The 16054-nt window shown below is 36.6% G+C and overlaps 1 protein-coding gene across 1 annotated transcript in view; it reads right to left on the bottom strand.

Annotated features, from left to right (window-relative positions):
- The window catches only part of VWA3B (von Willebrand factor A domain containing 3B), a gene marked incomplete at both ends in the record, with an annotated part of 65981 nt that overhangs the window by 20537 nt on the left and 29390 nt on the right, over positions 1-16054 (bottom strand). Inside the window, 8 exons of the mRNA XM_079542792.1 lie at positions 3437-3593; positions 3732-3771; positions 4897-5061; positions 6012-6196; positions 7707-7834; positions 9973-10155; positions 11844-11942; positions 14686-14817. Of these exons, the coding sequence (XP_079398918.1) occupies positions 3437-3593; positions 3732-3771; positions 4897-5061; positions 6012-6196; positions 7707-7834; positions 9973-10155; positions 11844-11942; positions 14686-14817 (1089 nt within the window). The remainder of the gene's footprint in view (positions 1-3436; positions 3594-3731; positions 3772-4896; positions 5062-6011; positions 6197-7706; positions 7835-9972; positions 10156-11843; positions 11943-14685; positions 14818-16054) is intronic.

Genomic DNA, 16054 nt, shown 5'->3' with positions numbered 1-16054 from the left:
ACAACATATCATCCTCATAAGGCAAATTCACTACTTTAGTACATCTTAAAAAGATAGAGAAAAGGGTGGAAAAGGATGACAGAAAGGAAGAAAGATGCCTTCCCATCTCTCAGTTCAAAGTCCCATTGTCCTTCAGTCTTTTTAATTGCTTAGTAGTTCCAATAAGAAAAGCATTTATTTACCAGTGTTATGATGATTACTATGAAGAGAAAAAATATAAGGAAATAGAGAAGGCAGAGAATGCTGCTCTCCCCAAAACTGTCTTCAGTACACGTGGCTGAACGGTAAGCTTCTCCAAGTGTAATGTCAAAAAGATGGATGAGGTTAAATAGAACTAAAACCACTGTTGGGAGGGACAAGGCAAGCAATCAGAAAATAAAATAATAACAAGACTGCTTTAAGCAATAACAAAAAGCACTTTTCAGTGTTTTTCTGTGCATTTGTGCAAGTTTGAATCGTCACAACCTAGCTGGATTCCAAATAACTTCTGAAGAACCGTTTTTTCCAGCAAGTGTGACTTCCATTCCCTATTCGCAGCTGGTTGTTGAGCTGCAAATCTCTCTTCCAGAAGATATCTGATTTATAAATCTCTGTCATTTCACTGCCAGCCCACATCAAAACTCCACGCGTTGGATTAATTTTAAAATCACTTAGAAGCTAAGATTAATGGGAACATGCCAGTAAAACAGACAGATGAGGCAAATCTCTGCTCACAACTGTTAGCTATGCAGTCTGGCTACCTCTCATTTCCAGGTGAAGTTTGAAAGATGGAAGGCAAGGAACTGAAAGCACTAGCCTTATACTGCCCTGGATATTGTTTGCTATGTTACCCCAACTAAGTTTACAAAAATTCAGCAGGGATTCACTATGCAGAAGCACTCTGTCCCAATCCCATAACAAATTCCCAGAGCTATGCCAGGTACAAAAAGCATTACTTATTTACATATTTAATACATTTTGGAAAAAGCTCCAAATAGATTGTGGAGGACAGACAAATATAAACAGATTCTTATGAATAAAACTGGAACTGAGTGTGTTCCTAGCAAACAGTAAATTTGAAATACTAAGCATTCTTTCAGAGAACGGAAACTGTTCACAAAGTCAACTGAAATTTGACAGATTCAGCTGAAAAAAAAATGACAAGGAGGCTTTTTTAGTGCCAAAATATTTTGTTATTTTCTAAATTAAGTACTTTCATATCAAAAGAAGTTGCGTGTTTCAGAACTGCTTTCATTTCAAAACAGAAAATTTGAAATTCTAAGGACAAAACTAAATAACTCTAGAAAAAAATTTCTCAATTTAGGCTGATAAGAAGATTTCTTGTTCTGGCTGGATTTGAACATGACTATTTTGGTTAAAGCACTGAGTCAAAAATTCACAACTTGAAAAGCTGTACTGGAGATGCCACAATCTGAAACATAGATGGTTCTGTAGCAAAGGTTTACTTCAGAACTACTATAATGTAATTTAGAAAGGTCTCCAAACAGATTTATTTTTTTCAGGATACAAATTCGATAGGTACTTTAACAGCTCAACCTCTGAAAAATTTCAGGTGAAACTAAAAGGTCCCATACAATTGAAATAATAGGTTAGCTTCTTGTTAATGAATTGTTGTCATGGAAACCATTTTACTTTCTTCAACTCCAAGGTGAGAAAACTGCTCACAGGTAGTCCATCATCACTGCTAGCAAAGGCTGAGAATAAAAACTGTATTATCCCCAGAAAAGCAGTCAAGAATGTCTGCATTCCATAGCAAGAACACTAAGATCTCAGAAGAATGAATGCAAAATTGTCCATACATTCATGATACTCAATGGAGTTTTGCAGCTGGGATAACCGAGAAAATTCTTGGACTGGCATAAATGACCTCCAGAAGTCCCTTCCTAAACCATTCTGTGATTCTTAATTCATCTATCAGTGTCTCCTGTTCAAGCTCTTTAGTTCATCTCAGAACCTGTTTTTTGCTTTTCTTTGACATGCTGGCATGAGTCTTCAAGAAGAAAGGATTCCAGAGCTTACAGGCTCGACTGATGCCACCTTATTCACAACCTCAATTTGTTTTTTTCTAAACTTCCAAAAATGAAATATTTTCAAAGACCACAATTTGCAAAGATCAGTTTTGCAAATAGCAGTTCAAATGCAGCTCAGGATTATCTGGAGAGTATTCAAAGGAGTCTTCAATTAGAAACGTGGAAGAAAGAGCCCTACTTAGTAGCTGTATTCAGAAGAAAATAGAGAAAGACGTGACTGCTCAGAGATCAGTCATAAAATTATTTGAAAATCATACTGCTTTTTGCTTGGCATTTCACTTACAGGAGATTATTTTGTGCAGTTTTAACAATTGAATATGTGTGTTTGTTTTGTTTTGTTTTGTTTTGTTTTTTAAAAAAAAAAACAGCTATTTTCCATTCAAAATGGGAAAAGGTATATTTTTGAGTGTTTCCAAATCAAAATTCACCTTCTTAATTGTTTACCAAAAAAGTCTTACACTTCAAAAAAACTCCTTAGAAAGATTAAATTTGACTTCGTTTTACTGAAATCAAGGATCTGGTTCTGCTTCCACAATCCACATGCTGTTATAAAACATATAAAAATTCAGGTATGACCTGAATTCACAAACCAAATACAACAATTTTAAATTGTACATATGTATACATGTTGTAAATATTTTGCTTAGCTGTATATCACATCCTGTTCCAATATATCTTGTGTATTCATAATTATTTAAACAAATGCTGTTCAGTTCTTTCTTTGAGTACTGTTTTAAAAAGTAGCTTTTATCATTACTTAAAATGAGCTGTGATGTGTTCATCGGACTAATAGCATTCATAAGAATTAATTTAGAGAAACTTGATACAAAATGTATTTCTCTTAAAGGGAATAGCAACTACGTTTTTATAATACAGGATTCATCATGGATTTTGCACCTTCAGAATTCTTTACATCTATCAAAATTGGATTTTAATTACTGAATTCCAATGCTTTTTGAAAGGTCTTTAGAGTAGACTTGTAAAAAATGGAAATGCACAAACCTACGTTTGTAGGTTTTGTGCACCTGCACATTATCCCAAATGACTTTATGGACCTAAAATACAGTACCCCAGTGAATTAATATGAATGAGAAGTGACTGTGACCTTCAAGAAATTGTGGAGCACCCGATGGCTGCACACTGCCATCAACTGGTATCTGTGAAAGAAAAATACATAGCTCTAAAACTTAAAGAGTACAGTCTGCATGAAATAGTATTGAGTTTTTTGTTCTTCCTGGCAGATGAACGAATATTACACTAAACATTTAGTTCACTTCGGCCATCTACGAGGAGCACTAGACAATGCAATTATGAAACGTATGGAAGTGAGTAAAAAAGAAAAAAAAATCCTTTTAAAAGCAGTACCAGGGTTCATTTTTTGCTTTGAAACAACATAAAAGCTTTACCTCATCAAATACTTTCGAAAGTACATGCTTGTCCAGAACTGGGATGTATTTAGTGCCATGAGGGACAGCTGTAGGAGCTAAGGCATCCATGATGGTGAGCCGCCTAGCAACGAGGCCGTGAGTCTTTAACCAAAGGGCTGAAGAGATATCTAGAGAACTAGAAACAAGAGACCATATGACAAAGGTAGAAGTGAAGCACCTGAGAAGAAGGTAGAAGCACCTGAGAAGTTTGAATTCTCTGGAGAAAAATATAAAATACAAATTTTGTGACGTGGCTACATATGCAAACACATACCTTTTAGATGTCCTTCTCACAGTTTTCTGCATTTCCGTATCTGAAACAAAACATTTGCATTGCATTATTTTACAGTATTTGAGCACATGAAAGCATACATCCACATGCTAACTGAGGAATAATCTAATTTACCTATTCGAGCCTACTTGTAGTGTCATAAGGAATACACAGTAACGTCTATTTCAGTTGCTAAATTAATCAATGAAAATAATGTTTCCTCTGTTCCTCAGTACTTGATCAGTAGTAAGAGCGTTACTATATGCCTCATGTATTTTAATTAATTAATGAGAAATCCCATAAAGTAGATGGTGAATAATTTAATTTTAAAAGAGGATTTGGAATTTTGTGTTTATTTATTTCCTGTAACTCAAAAGAAAGACTGATGTTACAGTCTATTCTGCAGTTCAAGATGTAATACAAAGTACTGTCACCAAAGAAACGAGCAGGAAAAGATAATTTCATATATACTGCTATGAAAATCTGTACATGTATCTAAAGTACTAAAAAAAAGGCTGAAAATGAAACAGTGAAATGTAAAAAGTCAAACATCTTTAAATATTATAGGTGAGGTTTTAGAACAACTTACAAGATCAATCATAAAGTTCAGAGCTCCATGAATCACGCAGAGGAATGAAGACTATCTGAATATATACACAAGCCTGCATATTTAAGGGATTGGAAGTACTTTTCTATATAATCACCATTCCCAGAGACATGCTTTTTGCCCAAATGTATTAACACAAGATCAAACTCCTTCTATATTGGTACCAAACTGTCACTACTGGTTGTTCTAGCCCCATATATAGTACTAAATGAAGAATTACTGTATCACAACAATATATTAATGTGCCATGACAAGAGACTCTCAAGAACTATTTACCCCATTGATAAGAAGTCACTGTGATCTCCTATCAGCAGTCTAACATGCAGTGCCATTACAGCTGACACATACTGTGGACATAACTAAGCTACTGTAAACCTGCTTTGGCACTGATAGGAGTATGGCTGCAATTGTAAGGATCTTGTTACAATATCCTCTTGTGTGTCCAGCTCCGGTTCTTCTGTTGAGCTTTGGTTCTTCTCACTGTGGGTATACACAGTGTTTTCTCGAAAGAGGCACTATTCATTCCAAACATATCAGGAGAAATGTTATCAGCTGCCCTACCCAGAGCTTCCTGTTGTGAAAACCTGCCCTTCAAAACAGTTGTGCACTTCACGCTCTTGCTGACAGAAAAGCTCTTTTTTTCAGGAGATCCTTTTCCCTCTGGGCTTTCTTCCCTTGATTTCTCTCCATGGCTCAGGATTCGCAGCAGACTTGTCTTCGTTTGCTCTGCAGGTGTTGAAAGGGAAAGAAAGGAACAGCAAGCTTGTTTGTCAAATACATGCTGGGGATTTTTGAGTTCCTTGTTGGTATCCAGTCCTAATTTTTAAAGAACTACACAAGACCTCAAACACAACATTGCTTCAGTGCTAGTTTGTACTTTCCCAAGGATGAATTTTCTTCACGTTAACCAGGAAAACCTAATTCAGAATGGCTTACAAAAATTACATCAAAGAAAAAGTGTTACAAGTGTAATAAGCAAAAACATTACTGCAAGTAATGTTGTTCACCAGTGAAACATCAACCAGCTTCTTATTCTCACCAATGATGTGTTTACTTGGTATGAAAAGAATTAAGGGTTTAATACATTAAAGAACTGCTTACAGTGATTTCAAAATGTTCCGTCAACATTGTTTAATCTTTCATTGCGGAGAATACGATGAAACATAAATAAACAGACATTTGTCTGAGTTAAGTGAGTAAGCACTTAAAAGGAACTTAGGAGGGAGGTCAGACTGCGATAGGACAGACAAGGGGGACTGGCTTAATCTAAAAGAAGGGAGATTTTGATTAGGTATTAGGAGGAAATTCTTCACCCAGAGAGCGGTGAGGCGCTGACACAGCTGCCCAGAGAAGCTGTGGTGCCCCATCCCTGGAGGTGCTCAAGGCCAGGTTGGATGGGGCCCTGGGCAGCCTGAGCTGGTGGGGGGCAGCCCTGCCCATGGCAGGGGTTGGGGCTGGGCAGGCTGTGAGGTCCCTTCCAACCCAAACCATTCTGTGATTCTATGATTCTATGAGTGAAAAGCAGAAATTATGAAAAGTTAGCTAGAATTTCAGAAAGATGGCTATTTAAAGGCTTTATCTGTTTCTCCAGCAAGGGATGGTTTCTTCTATTATAAACAACTATTGTCAAATTAGTGAATTAATTCTACAAAAACTACAGATCATTTTAGTCATACCTGCAAATAATGCTTTCTTCCTTCGGACAGAGCTCTCACCATTGGCTTGCCAGACATATCCAGTACGCCGACGTGGGCCCAGTACTGGCTCTTGCAAAGCACAGCACAGCCTGCTGCAAAGGTTAGTACTCAACTCTTCCACATGTTCAGTCACTGAAGACAAAGTACGTGTTGGCTTCCGATTACTGACAAAAAGAAGAAACAAGCAGTAAATCATTTCAAACATATGATACCACTGGTTTAGAAAACACTAAGTTGAAGACTTCGAAAAGTATAAACACATATTTCAGATGTTTCCAAGAGCGCAAAATATTTTCTCTGTTATCCTAGTCTGCATTTCAAAGGGGAGCTCAAAGCAGGTTAAAATATTGTTAGTTTTTTTAACTGTTTAGAAGTTGTTCTTGAGTCTATTTAAAAGATCTTTGTTAGCTTTACCCTCACCCACAATTTTAATAAGGTCAGAGTGTTCTGTAGTAGCCACTTTGAATTCTGGGGGAAAGAGCAGACTTACTGTCAGCAGTGACAGTAACTGACATGTATAAATATGTCAGTAAATGTATGTGCATATAAATACACACACACACATCCCAGCAGTAGTAAAAAGTAAAGAATGGAAATTCTAAAACATCTACATTTTCATACTGAGAGCCTACCTTACCTTCTATACATATTAAATCATTACGTAGGACACTCCACTTTGGATTTACTTTACTTATCTTTTAATAACATCATTTTAGCACACTGCTTTTAACAGATTCCTGTCTTAGAAATCTGATTACATACTTTCTGTCTTTGTATTGTTACTGCACAGATGAATGAGGTACCAGGTAATCTCTTCCCTCCTTTTTATTAATGCTGCTCTCCTATAGAGATTATAATTAACTTTATGTTTGAATCCAAGTCTGTCTTTGCTCCCCAGATGGAAATCATCATAGTCAGCCACGCTGAAAACTTTGCCACAGTGGCCTAGGAGTCTGACTCCAATACGCTGTAGAAGAACCTCTGTTTGAAATGTCATTCTTGGCACCATAAGACGTTCAACAAGGTCTTTGACTGATGCTGAACAGCAAAATATTTTCAGTGAGAAGACCTTTATCTCTTGATAAAAAGCAGAGATAACATACAGAAATGCAACATAAGATCAAAAATACGACAAAGTAAGCTGAATTTTACCCATCATGATTGCCAACAAAACTCTCCTTTAAACAAATACATTTGTACATAATTTCTGTTTCAGTTAGCGTATTCCACTGAGTGACATTCTAGTCATAAAGCACCAAGTCAACCCATGGACAATAATTTTTATCAGTTGCCTAGGCTGAAGGGAACATCTTTACCAGAAACAATAAAATATTTTCATCTATTTGTATCAATTATTCCATTCCACTATATCAGTTATTCCATATTCTCTTCAAGTTGGATTCAATGATCTTGAAGAATCCCTTCCAACTCAGAATGATCTATGATTCTATAATTTGAATCTACCTACTATTTTATTACCATTTCAGGAATCACAGTATTAATACATTTTTCCAAATTTTTCTTTTCCATTAGTGTAACTGTTCCTTTAAAAAAAAAACACAATCTTTTTCTTTAAAGAGGACAGTATCAGAGGTTACTTAAGACAATGGCAAAGGAGAAACTTAGCATATAGTTCCTATCTCCTGTTAGCATCATGGCAGTATGAAGACATACTTATTTTCTGTCTTATTTTTTTCTTTACAAAGGTCCATCATCAGACATTCAGCATGAAAAGTCTTTATTTTCTCTAGGTCTTTTTCTCCCTGTTGAATCTCTTGTTTTAACAGGCGTATATCTTCACACTGTCAAAGAGAAAATCGAATGTTTTATTACAAATACTTCCAAACAGGCTTCATTACTGAACTGAACTGAAACTATGTGAGCTTTGATAATAATAATTTTGAGTAATCATGAAATTACAGAATCACAGAATGGCCTGGGTTGAAAAGGACCACAATGATCATCTAGTTTCAACCCCCCTGCTATGTGCAGGGTCGCAATCGGCAGACCAGGCTGCCCAGAGCCACATCCAGCCTGGCCTTCAATGCCTCCAGGGATGGGGCATCCACAGCCTCCTTGGGCAACCTGTTCCAGTGCATCACCACCCTCTGTGTGAAAAACTTCCTCCTAATATCTAACCTAAACCTCCCCTGTCTCATTTTAAAACCATTCCCCATTTTCCTATCACTATCCACCCTCGTAAACAGCCATTCCCCTCCTGTTTATTCCTTCAAGTACTGGAAGGCCACAATAAGTCTCCCCAGAGCCTTCTCTTCTCCAAGCTAAGCAATCCCAGCTCCCTCAACCTTTCCTCAAAGGAGAGGTGCTCCAGCCCTCTGATCATCTTAGAGGCCCTCCTCTGTACCCGTTCCAAGAGCTCCATGCCTTTCTTGTGCTGAGGGCCTCAGGCCTGGATGCAGTACTTCCAACTCCATTCAGCATTTTTTTGGGTAGCCTTCCCATTTCCCAAACCAAAGTTTGTTTTGTTCACTTCCTGTTAGCATAAAGTCTGTAGCAGAACAAGAACAAGAAAAGTGTGTAATAACTGATGTCACTCTTTAGATCACAGTCATATCACATCCTCTCCTGAAAAGTGCAAATGAAAAACTTCTTCAAGAAAATATCATGAGCTGACAGGGAATCATCTGGACTGCAGGAGGTAACAGGAAGGAAATTCTAAAGACGATGCCTGTACAACTCTCACAGGGCCAAAAGCCTGACACAGATGACACAGTCTCTAGCTTTCATCTTTCCAGCACACAGTGTAACACAGTCCACAACAGCAGCATCACCAGAATTGGCCAGTGCAGTCTCTGCTATCTTCCAAGACCTGGAGTATTTTCACATCTTCCTTCTTTTAATTACTGTCCGCAAAGTTCTGAATTGCCTACTAGTCTCTTGTTTTCATGGTTCCACTTCCATAATTTCTAAAATTTGGAGCTAATTAAGGGAGTTTTAAATTTAGATATAAAAAGAATATGCTTTAAATGGGTGTATCTTCTTGTCCATTCAGAAATTTTCTAGTGGGAATTGTTAGATTGAATTCATTAGTTACACTTGATAGGCCACTGCTATTCTGGGAATTTTATTCATTATAAGTTTCTCCCAAGTGGCTATTTTTGTAGAGCAAACGCTCAGCAAAACTGAACTTTACAATCTCTCATTTCCTTGGATGACAGAAAACATGGCTTCATTTTAAACAGAAACTTATTTCCGAGACAGTGCTTAATTTGGTCTATGTGTTTGGGGGTTTTTTTGGCTTTGTTGTCCTGGTGTATTGCTGTGGAATCGTGATATGTATCCTGTGGTTTCTTCAACAGCATGAAGAGGCCTACAGCCCGCCCTGATAATGTTCAATCTCATCTGATCTCAGAAGCTAAGCGGGGTCAGGCCTGGTTGGTTGGCATCAGGTACTTGGATGGGACTCCTCCTGGGAATAGCGGGTGCTGTATGTTTATTTTTTTAGGAGGGCCACTAAGATGATCAAAGGGCTGGGGCACCTCTCCTATGAGGAAAGGTTTGAGGGAACTGGGCTTGTTTAGCTTGCAGAAGAGAAAGCTCCGGGGAGACCTCATTGCAGCCTTCCAGTACTTGAAGGGAACGTGTAAACAGGAGGGGGAACAGCAGTTTACAAGGGCAGATAGTGATAGAACAAGGGGGAATTGTTTTAAACTGAGACAGGGGAGGTTTAGGTTAGACATTAGGAGGAAGTTTTTTCACACAGAGGGTGGTGACACACTGGAACAGGTTGCCCAAGGAGGCTGTGGATGCCCCATCCCTGGAGGCATTCAAGGCCAGGCTGGAGTGGCTCTGGGCAGCCTGGTCTGCCGGTTAGTGACCCTGCACATAGCAGGGGGTTGAAACCAGATGATCACTGTGGTCCTTTTCAACCCAGACCATTCTGTGATTGTATGAAGAGTCAAGCATTTTGAATACTCACATCACTAGACGTTGCAGCACCTAGATCAGTTGAATAAACATTGTAATAATGAAACCGTCCACCTGTTCTAGTAGAGAGTTCATACAAAAATTTATTAGCTTCTGTATCATCACAGTTGAAGGATACAGTATGAATGGGAATTTTAGGGTGATGCTGGACTTGAGCCAAAATTGTTTGTGAGGGCTGAAAAACAAACAAAAAAGTATGAAACAGATCATCTAGGCATCTAAAAGTGAATTTAACATAATAAGGAGAATTTGTATAAATTTAATCAGCAATACTGTTGCTTAGACACTGATAAGTATGGGTGGTTAAAAATATGCATTTTGCATGGATTGATTGTTTCATAATTTTATGAAATAAGCTAATTTAAATCTGAAATTGAAACACTGACAGTGCATTAGGGCACAGGATACTCTAATTGAACAAAAATTAAATTATAATCAGTACATTTTGTTTCTTAAGTCCAAAAGTAAATTATTAAAGCAAAGGAAATTAAGCTACTACATTGTTGTTTATTATCACTATATGTATATCACTGGATAAAAATGTCTGATATTTTGGTTAAGCTGATGTATTTCAATGACAAGTTGATTCAATAGCAGAAAACAGAAATGGAGAAATAAGGAAAGCTTGTGTTCCTCTTCCAATAAAGACATAAAAATTATGTGAGTATAAGATCATGTATGGACTATGCTGAAGGATCACCAGATTCTTCAAGAAAGAAATTATTGACTCATTCTCTAACTTCTGATAATATTATGGCTCTTCAAATATTGTCATAAATCTTGATAGATTTGGCTTTTTCATGAGATTTCCAATATATTTGCTTGCTGAACTTTAATAATGAAAGTAATCTTGGTCATTTTGCACTTTCCCTCTAAATAAATATGTCATAAAATCCACTATTAAATAGATTTTAAAAGTATTAATTAATTATTGTTTTCAGAAAAATACTTAATGCAGAATCTAGGTGTATGTTAAGCCTAATTACTCATTAATAAAATATGAATATATCCTCCTAGCTTGCAGATGTGCCTAACAATGCAGATTTTTTTCAGTTACAAATTGGTTTTAATGTGTGACAGCCAATAACAATCAACCTGCCTGCAGAAAATATCAAAACTTAAACATGAAGTTAAAAACAACACTCTAATATATATATTAAAGTATCTCATCTGCTAATTTAAATCAAGTTAATGTTTTGATGTTCAAATCACTTTGAAGACCTTCCTCCTGGGCCATCTTCCTTTTATAAAGAAAAGCAGAGCAAGAAGAAATGTGATCTTTTAATACTTTTCTATCAAGGTATTATTTCTGCAATATGCTTCAGTAATTAATTTTATATGCCTTGCAGCCCAGTTGTTTATCTAAATAAAGTCAGGATTTCGCTTCATATCTGCCATTTAAACAAAGGTAGCTTTTCATTAGTAAAGAATTTTTGAAATAATGCTTTCTGCGTGCTGGGTAGTTTTAATATTTAATTGCAACCATATAATAGAACCAACGTTGTTCTTTTTTTTAATTTTTGATTCCTAGGAGATTTGCCCTACACAGGTTTTAATACAAATCCTAAGTTTAGATGTCAAGATCCAATCTTCATGTTTAGTCAATAACCATATCCTTAAGACAGCTAGTTAGAAAGGTCTACGTTATCATGCATCAAAGACTGGACCTTGGGAGGAGAGCTCTAACCAAAGCCCTTCTCAAACAGCACATATCTCAAAAACAATTTTGAAATATTATGACAACCTCCAAGAGACTCTGCTCTGCAGGTGTGACATTCATCTCACACAGTTTGCGTCAGTCTTCTGACACTACCAGTGTAGCACCACACCACTGCATTTTCTGTTTTCCCATTTCAAAATTACCTGGTCAGGTCTCCCATCAGTCAAGAGATAAATAGCTTGAGTGCCAGTATCAGCAGAAGCAATCTGGAGAGCTCTGAGTGTATTTGTGGAACTTCCAACCTAACAACCAAAAAGAAACAGACATAGAAGCAGTTATAAATTCTACCTCTCTGTTCTTAAATTCATGATGACAGTGTACCGATTCAAGGGGTATGCTGGAACTGAAATTAGCAATAACATGGTAAAAATGCTTACTTTATCAAAGTAAGTATCAACATAGTATAATTGCTACCAAACTGGTATTCCATAATTATGCAAAAATATGAAATGCTGAGTAACAGCAATACGAACTGTAGGAGGAAATGTAATAACTAAAAATACAGGGTAAAGCAATAATGAGATACCTAAAATGTTTATGTTTGAGTAATTTGTCGTTCTCTTATGAAGAGTTCATGATCTCTTTTTTCTTTTTAGAGAAAATGCAACTCTACATTTACAGAAATGCATTTCACAGCTTAAAGGAACCAAAAAACTACAACTCATCTCTTAAGATTTCTACTTCAAACACTGAATGTACAAGCACTCCAAATTTAAGGGAAAGTTAAGGTTTTGTCAGAGTGGAAAACCGTTCCACCGAATCATAGTCTTATTCTTTTAAAGCAAAATCCCTAAAAGAGAGTTTTGTGCTAACGTAACACTGAGCATCGGTCTTGACAGCAGTGAGGACTGTAGTTGTGTAAGTGAGAAGACATCCAGGATCCACGAATTTGACGCGTTATAGAAGATAAAAATAAATTACTAATGTCATGCATGTTAAATTATGTTAAGAAGTAAAATTATTTCTTCAGTCCTATTAATCGTGTTAAAATTACTCCCAGTTCATCCCTCTAGCAAACAGTTTTACTAGAATGGGCAGAGAAGGTAAAGCAGACAAAATGAAATAGGAGGTACATTCTGGAGGTTACTCAGTGTCTACATGAAAACATATGTCCCAGGTGAAATGACAGCTCAGATGCTTTATCATCCTTTTTACTAATCCATAGAAAAATCTTAACAGCATCTACCTACATGGAATACTTAGTCTGAACCATTTTCCTTGTATTAAACATACCTAATATTCCCAATATTTTAGCAAGCATTATAAAATTCAAGACACACAATACCTGTAATTATGTATAAATTGCCCATCCTGGCTAATGATAGATGGCTTGGAACTTATTTGCAGCATAACTACTGCTACTGTGTCATGGGAAAGAAAGGTGGATGCTGATGATACAAAAGAAAAGACTATGTACATTATGATAAAAGCTGTTAGGTTTCTTAGTAACTACTCTTACAAATACACACTGTGTATATCGGTGTTTTAAAAACGCCAGTGTGCTTCAATTGTGTTTATAAACACCATCCAGATTTTAAATATTATTAATTTCAAAGAGATTTTTAAGTTTTAAATTTAACAGTTAGTCTCTGTTAATAGCTCAGCTTCTTCATTCAACATCCTGGGACCAAATTGTATAAAACATGATCAAAGGATCTGCTCTGGTTAATATTCCAGAGTGATATTCTGTTCATTTAGCTTCCCTGTCAGGACAGCTATCTGATCTTTTTAAAGATTGTACTGCTTTAAACAGACTAAAAGGTCAGCAGCAGATGCCATTCACCCTGAATCATTCCCCTCTTGTATTATTCCCCGTGCTTTTCAGGTGTCTACATCTGAACACTTAAAAAGAAATTTATAACCAACAATTCACAGATTTGGCCAGCAGCAGTGAAAAAGGCCATTCCCAAATGTATATAAAAGATGATATCAAATTACACTAGTTCAAAGTCTTATGAAACCTGCACGATGCAGTGCTGTGGTATTTGGCTTCAACAGAGCCAACTTTTTAAGTCTGAAGATAGTATAATTAAGTTTACCAGATTTAGCTATAAGTATTCAGCAACTCCACAGAGAGACCACACCAATACTTTCTCTTCTCCGTGCATTTGTCTACTCACACTTTCTGAGAATACAAGCTTATTTTGACTTGCTTTGTAGTCTCAGAGTTTCTATGTATCTTCCTCAATTCCCTCATCCTCAGGAACTCCATAATTAAGTCTGAGGAAGGGCTGTATATTGTGTAAACACAAGTGCTGCGTGTTAGAAAACTTAACATTGGATATATTTGTACTTCCACCTGACTGATTCGCAGTCCTTTGCTGGAAACATTGCTGTCAACATTTGATACATTATGTGCTCCTGGTGCTGCTGACAGATGCAGTCAGCCTGGTGCCTGACTGGGGCTGAGTACAAGCATTTCAGCTCTGTTTCAGGGAAAATTCCTCAACTTTTGACCAATGTCAGAAAAAGAGTATTGATATGATGTTTGATCTAAATTTCCTTGCTCTCATGTTCCTCTGCAGCTCAAAGTCAGCTGTCTGTCTTTGCACCAAAAGGGACTAGACATGCTCCTGCAGATCATGAGCACAGCTGGCAGTTTCCTGTATCAGCTCTGAGCTGTGAGTCTGTCAGTTCCAGCCCTCATAGAGGCAGCATGCCCACAGCAGGAGTGACAAGTTTAGAACCAGGATCTGAGCACTGTCATCGTTCATGAAGAAATCAAATTGGCTGGTGTTGTAGCTATTAAATGCAGTAGGCTGTAAGTGGAATTAATATAATCTTAAAAACAAGCCCACAGTTAAAGGATAATACCTTTATTAGATAATAGCTTGTACTCAGATCTACTGAAGTCTATTTATCATCTGTAAATTCTCAGCTTATTCACGTAACATACCTTGTGAATCTAAAATTACCCCAACCATATGGAAGACACAAATATAACTTTGTACAAACATGCTGCATGGTAATTAGCTTCCATGTTACCTCAAGCCCTTTTATCCAAAGCCAAGCATCTTGCAAATTCTCCTCATTAACTTCAGCAAGTTTCTCTTGCCATGCTACTGCTTGGGAACTAAATTTCACAAAATTAAATCTCTTTTTGTGTCTCAATTGTTCCTGCAAGAGACAAAATCTAAGTTTTACTCAGTGTTGAAAGAAAGAATACTTGTATCTTGAAATACTGATCAGCAAGACCCCTTTTAACTCATATATAGCTGATTATATCATTACAATAAAGTATGGTAATACTTAGTTGTGGCATATAGACACTAAGAGACAGACAATAGATGATTTCTGCCTGCAATTACAAAGATAACTTGAACTTCTACATTTAACTCTCCATTTACTCATATTTATCAACTATTTGAACAGCAAATGCCTAAGAGGGAAAGAGAGGGCAAGGAAAATAGGTATGAACATCGGAATAAGGAAAATATTATGACAGCTTAACAAAGTAAAATGAGATCAGAATCAAAACAAGACATCATTTTGAGGAGGAGAACAAGAATCAAATGCAGAGTCTGGCAAGGGGAATGAGGACAGCAAGAGAGAATTAAGAATTTGCTGAAGCTGCTTTTGGACAGAAGTTACAAGGAGTGAAGGTTGTGCAAACTAGTACGAAATTCCTGAGTCTGGGATCTTTGACTCCTTTTAATTACCGTTTCTGTACAGTTGCCTGTGAAACCTTCTGGCACAGTGTCTCATCACCTTCTAGGTTGATCTGAGGACTGCATCATACTGCATCCTGTTACTTACTCTTACTTCAAAAGTTCTGTGTTACAGTTCTAATTTTCTAGCTCTACTAATGATTGCTATCAATGTTATACTGAGAGAATTTTTATTTTTAAATTTTAATTCTAAATTTTTATCACGTCAAGAGTCAATCATGTTTTAGCAGTTTCTCTCAACTATTAATGTAAACTCAAAAGACATCACTGTAGATTTCTAAAACATCCCACACTTCAGTACACACTGCTTCTAAGCTATAAGTTCTGAATGACTGCGTAAGATGCAAGCAAGCTCAAAATGTTCTGTGCTCTGTATTTGCAGAGTAGAAAATGCATACACAAATCACAGCATGCCAGTGGAGTTGGAAGACACTGCTTAAAAATGAAAATGAAAATTCCAGCAGGTCTTTCATTACATTGTTTTGCTGGGTGTTTTGTTTTGTTTTGTTTTTTAATATTATTATTGTTTTTGGTTTTGGGGAGAGAGATTTTTAATATTTTCCTCCAGATTTCTTTCAAACATTTGTACAGATGGACAAGAAAAAGAATTAAAAAAAAGCAGAAATTAAAAATATTTTTTGAATACCAATTCCAAAACAACAAAAATGAAAAAATAGGGTAACAAC

Source organism: Tetrao urogallus (assembly GCF_951394365.1).
Source record: "Tetrao urogallus genome assembly, chromosome: 1".
Lineage (NCBI taxonomy): Eukaryota > Metazoa > Chordata > Aves > Galliformes > Phasianidae > Tetrao > Tetrao urogallus.
Note: the sequence above shows the minus strand (reverse complement) of the source record. Positions and strands in the feature narration are given on the sequence as shown.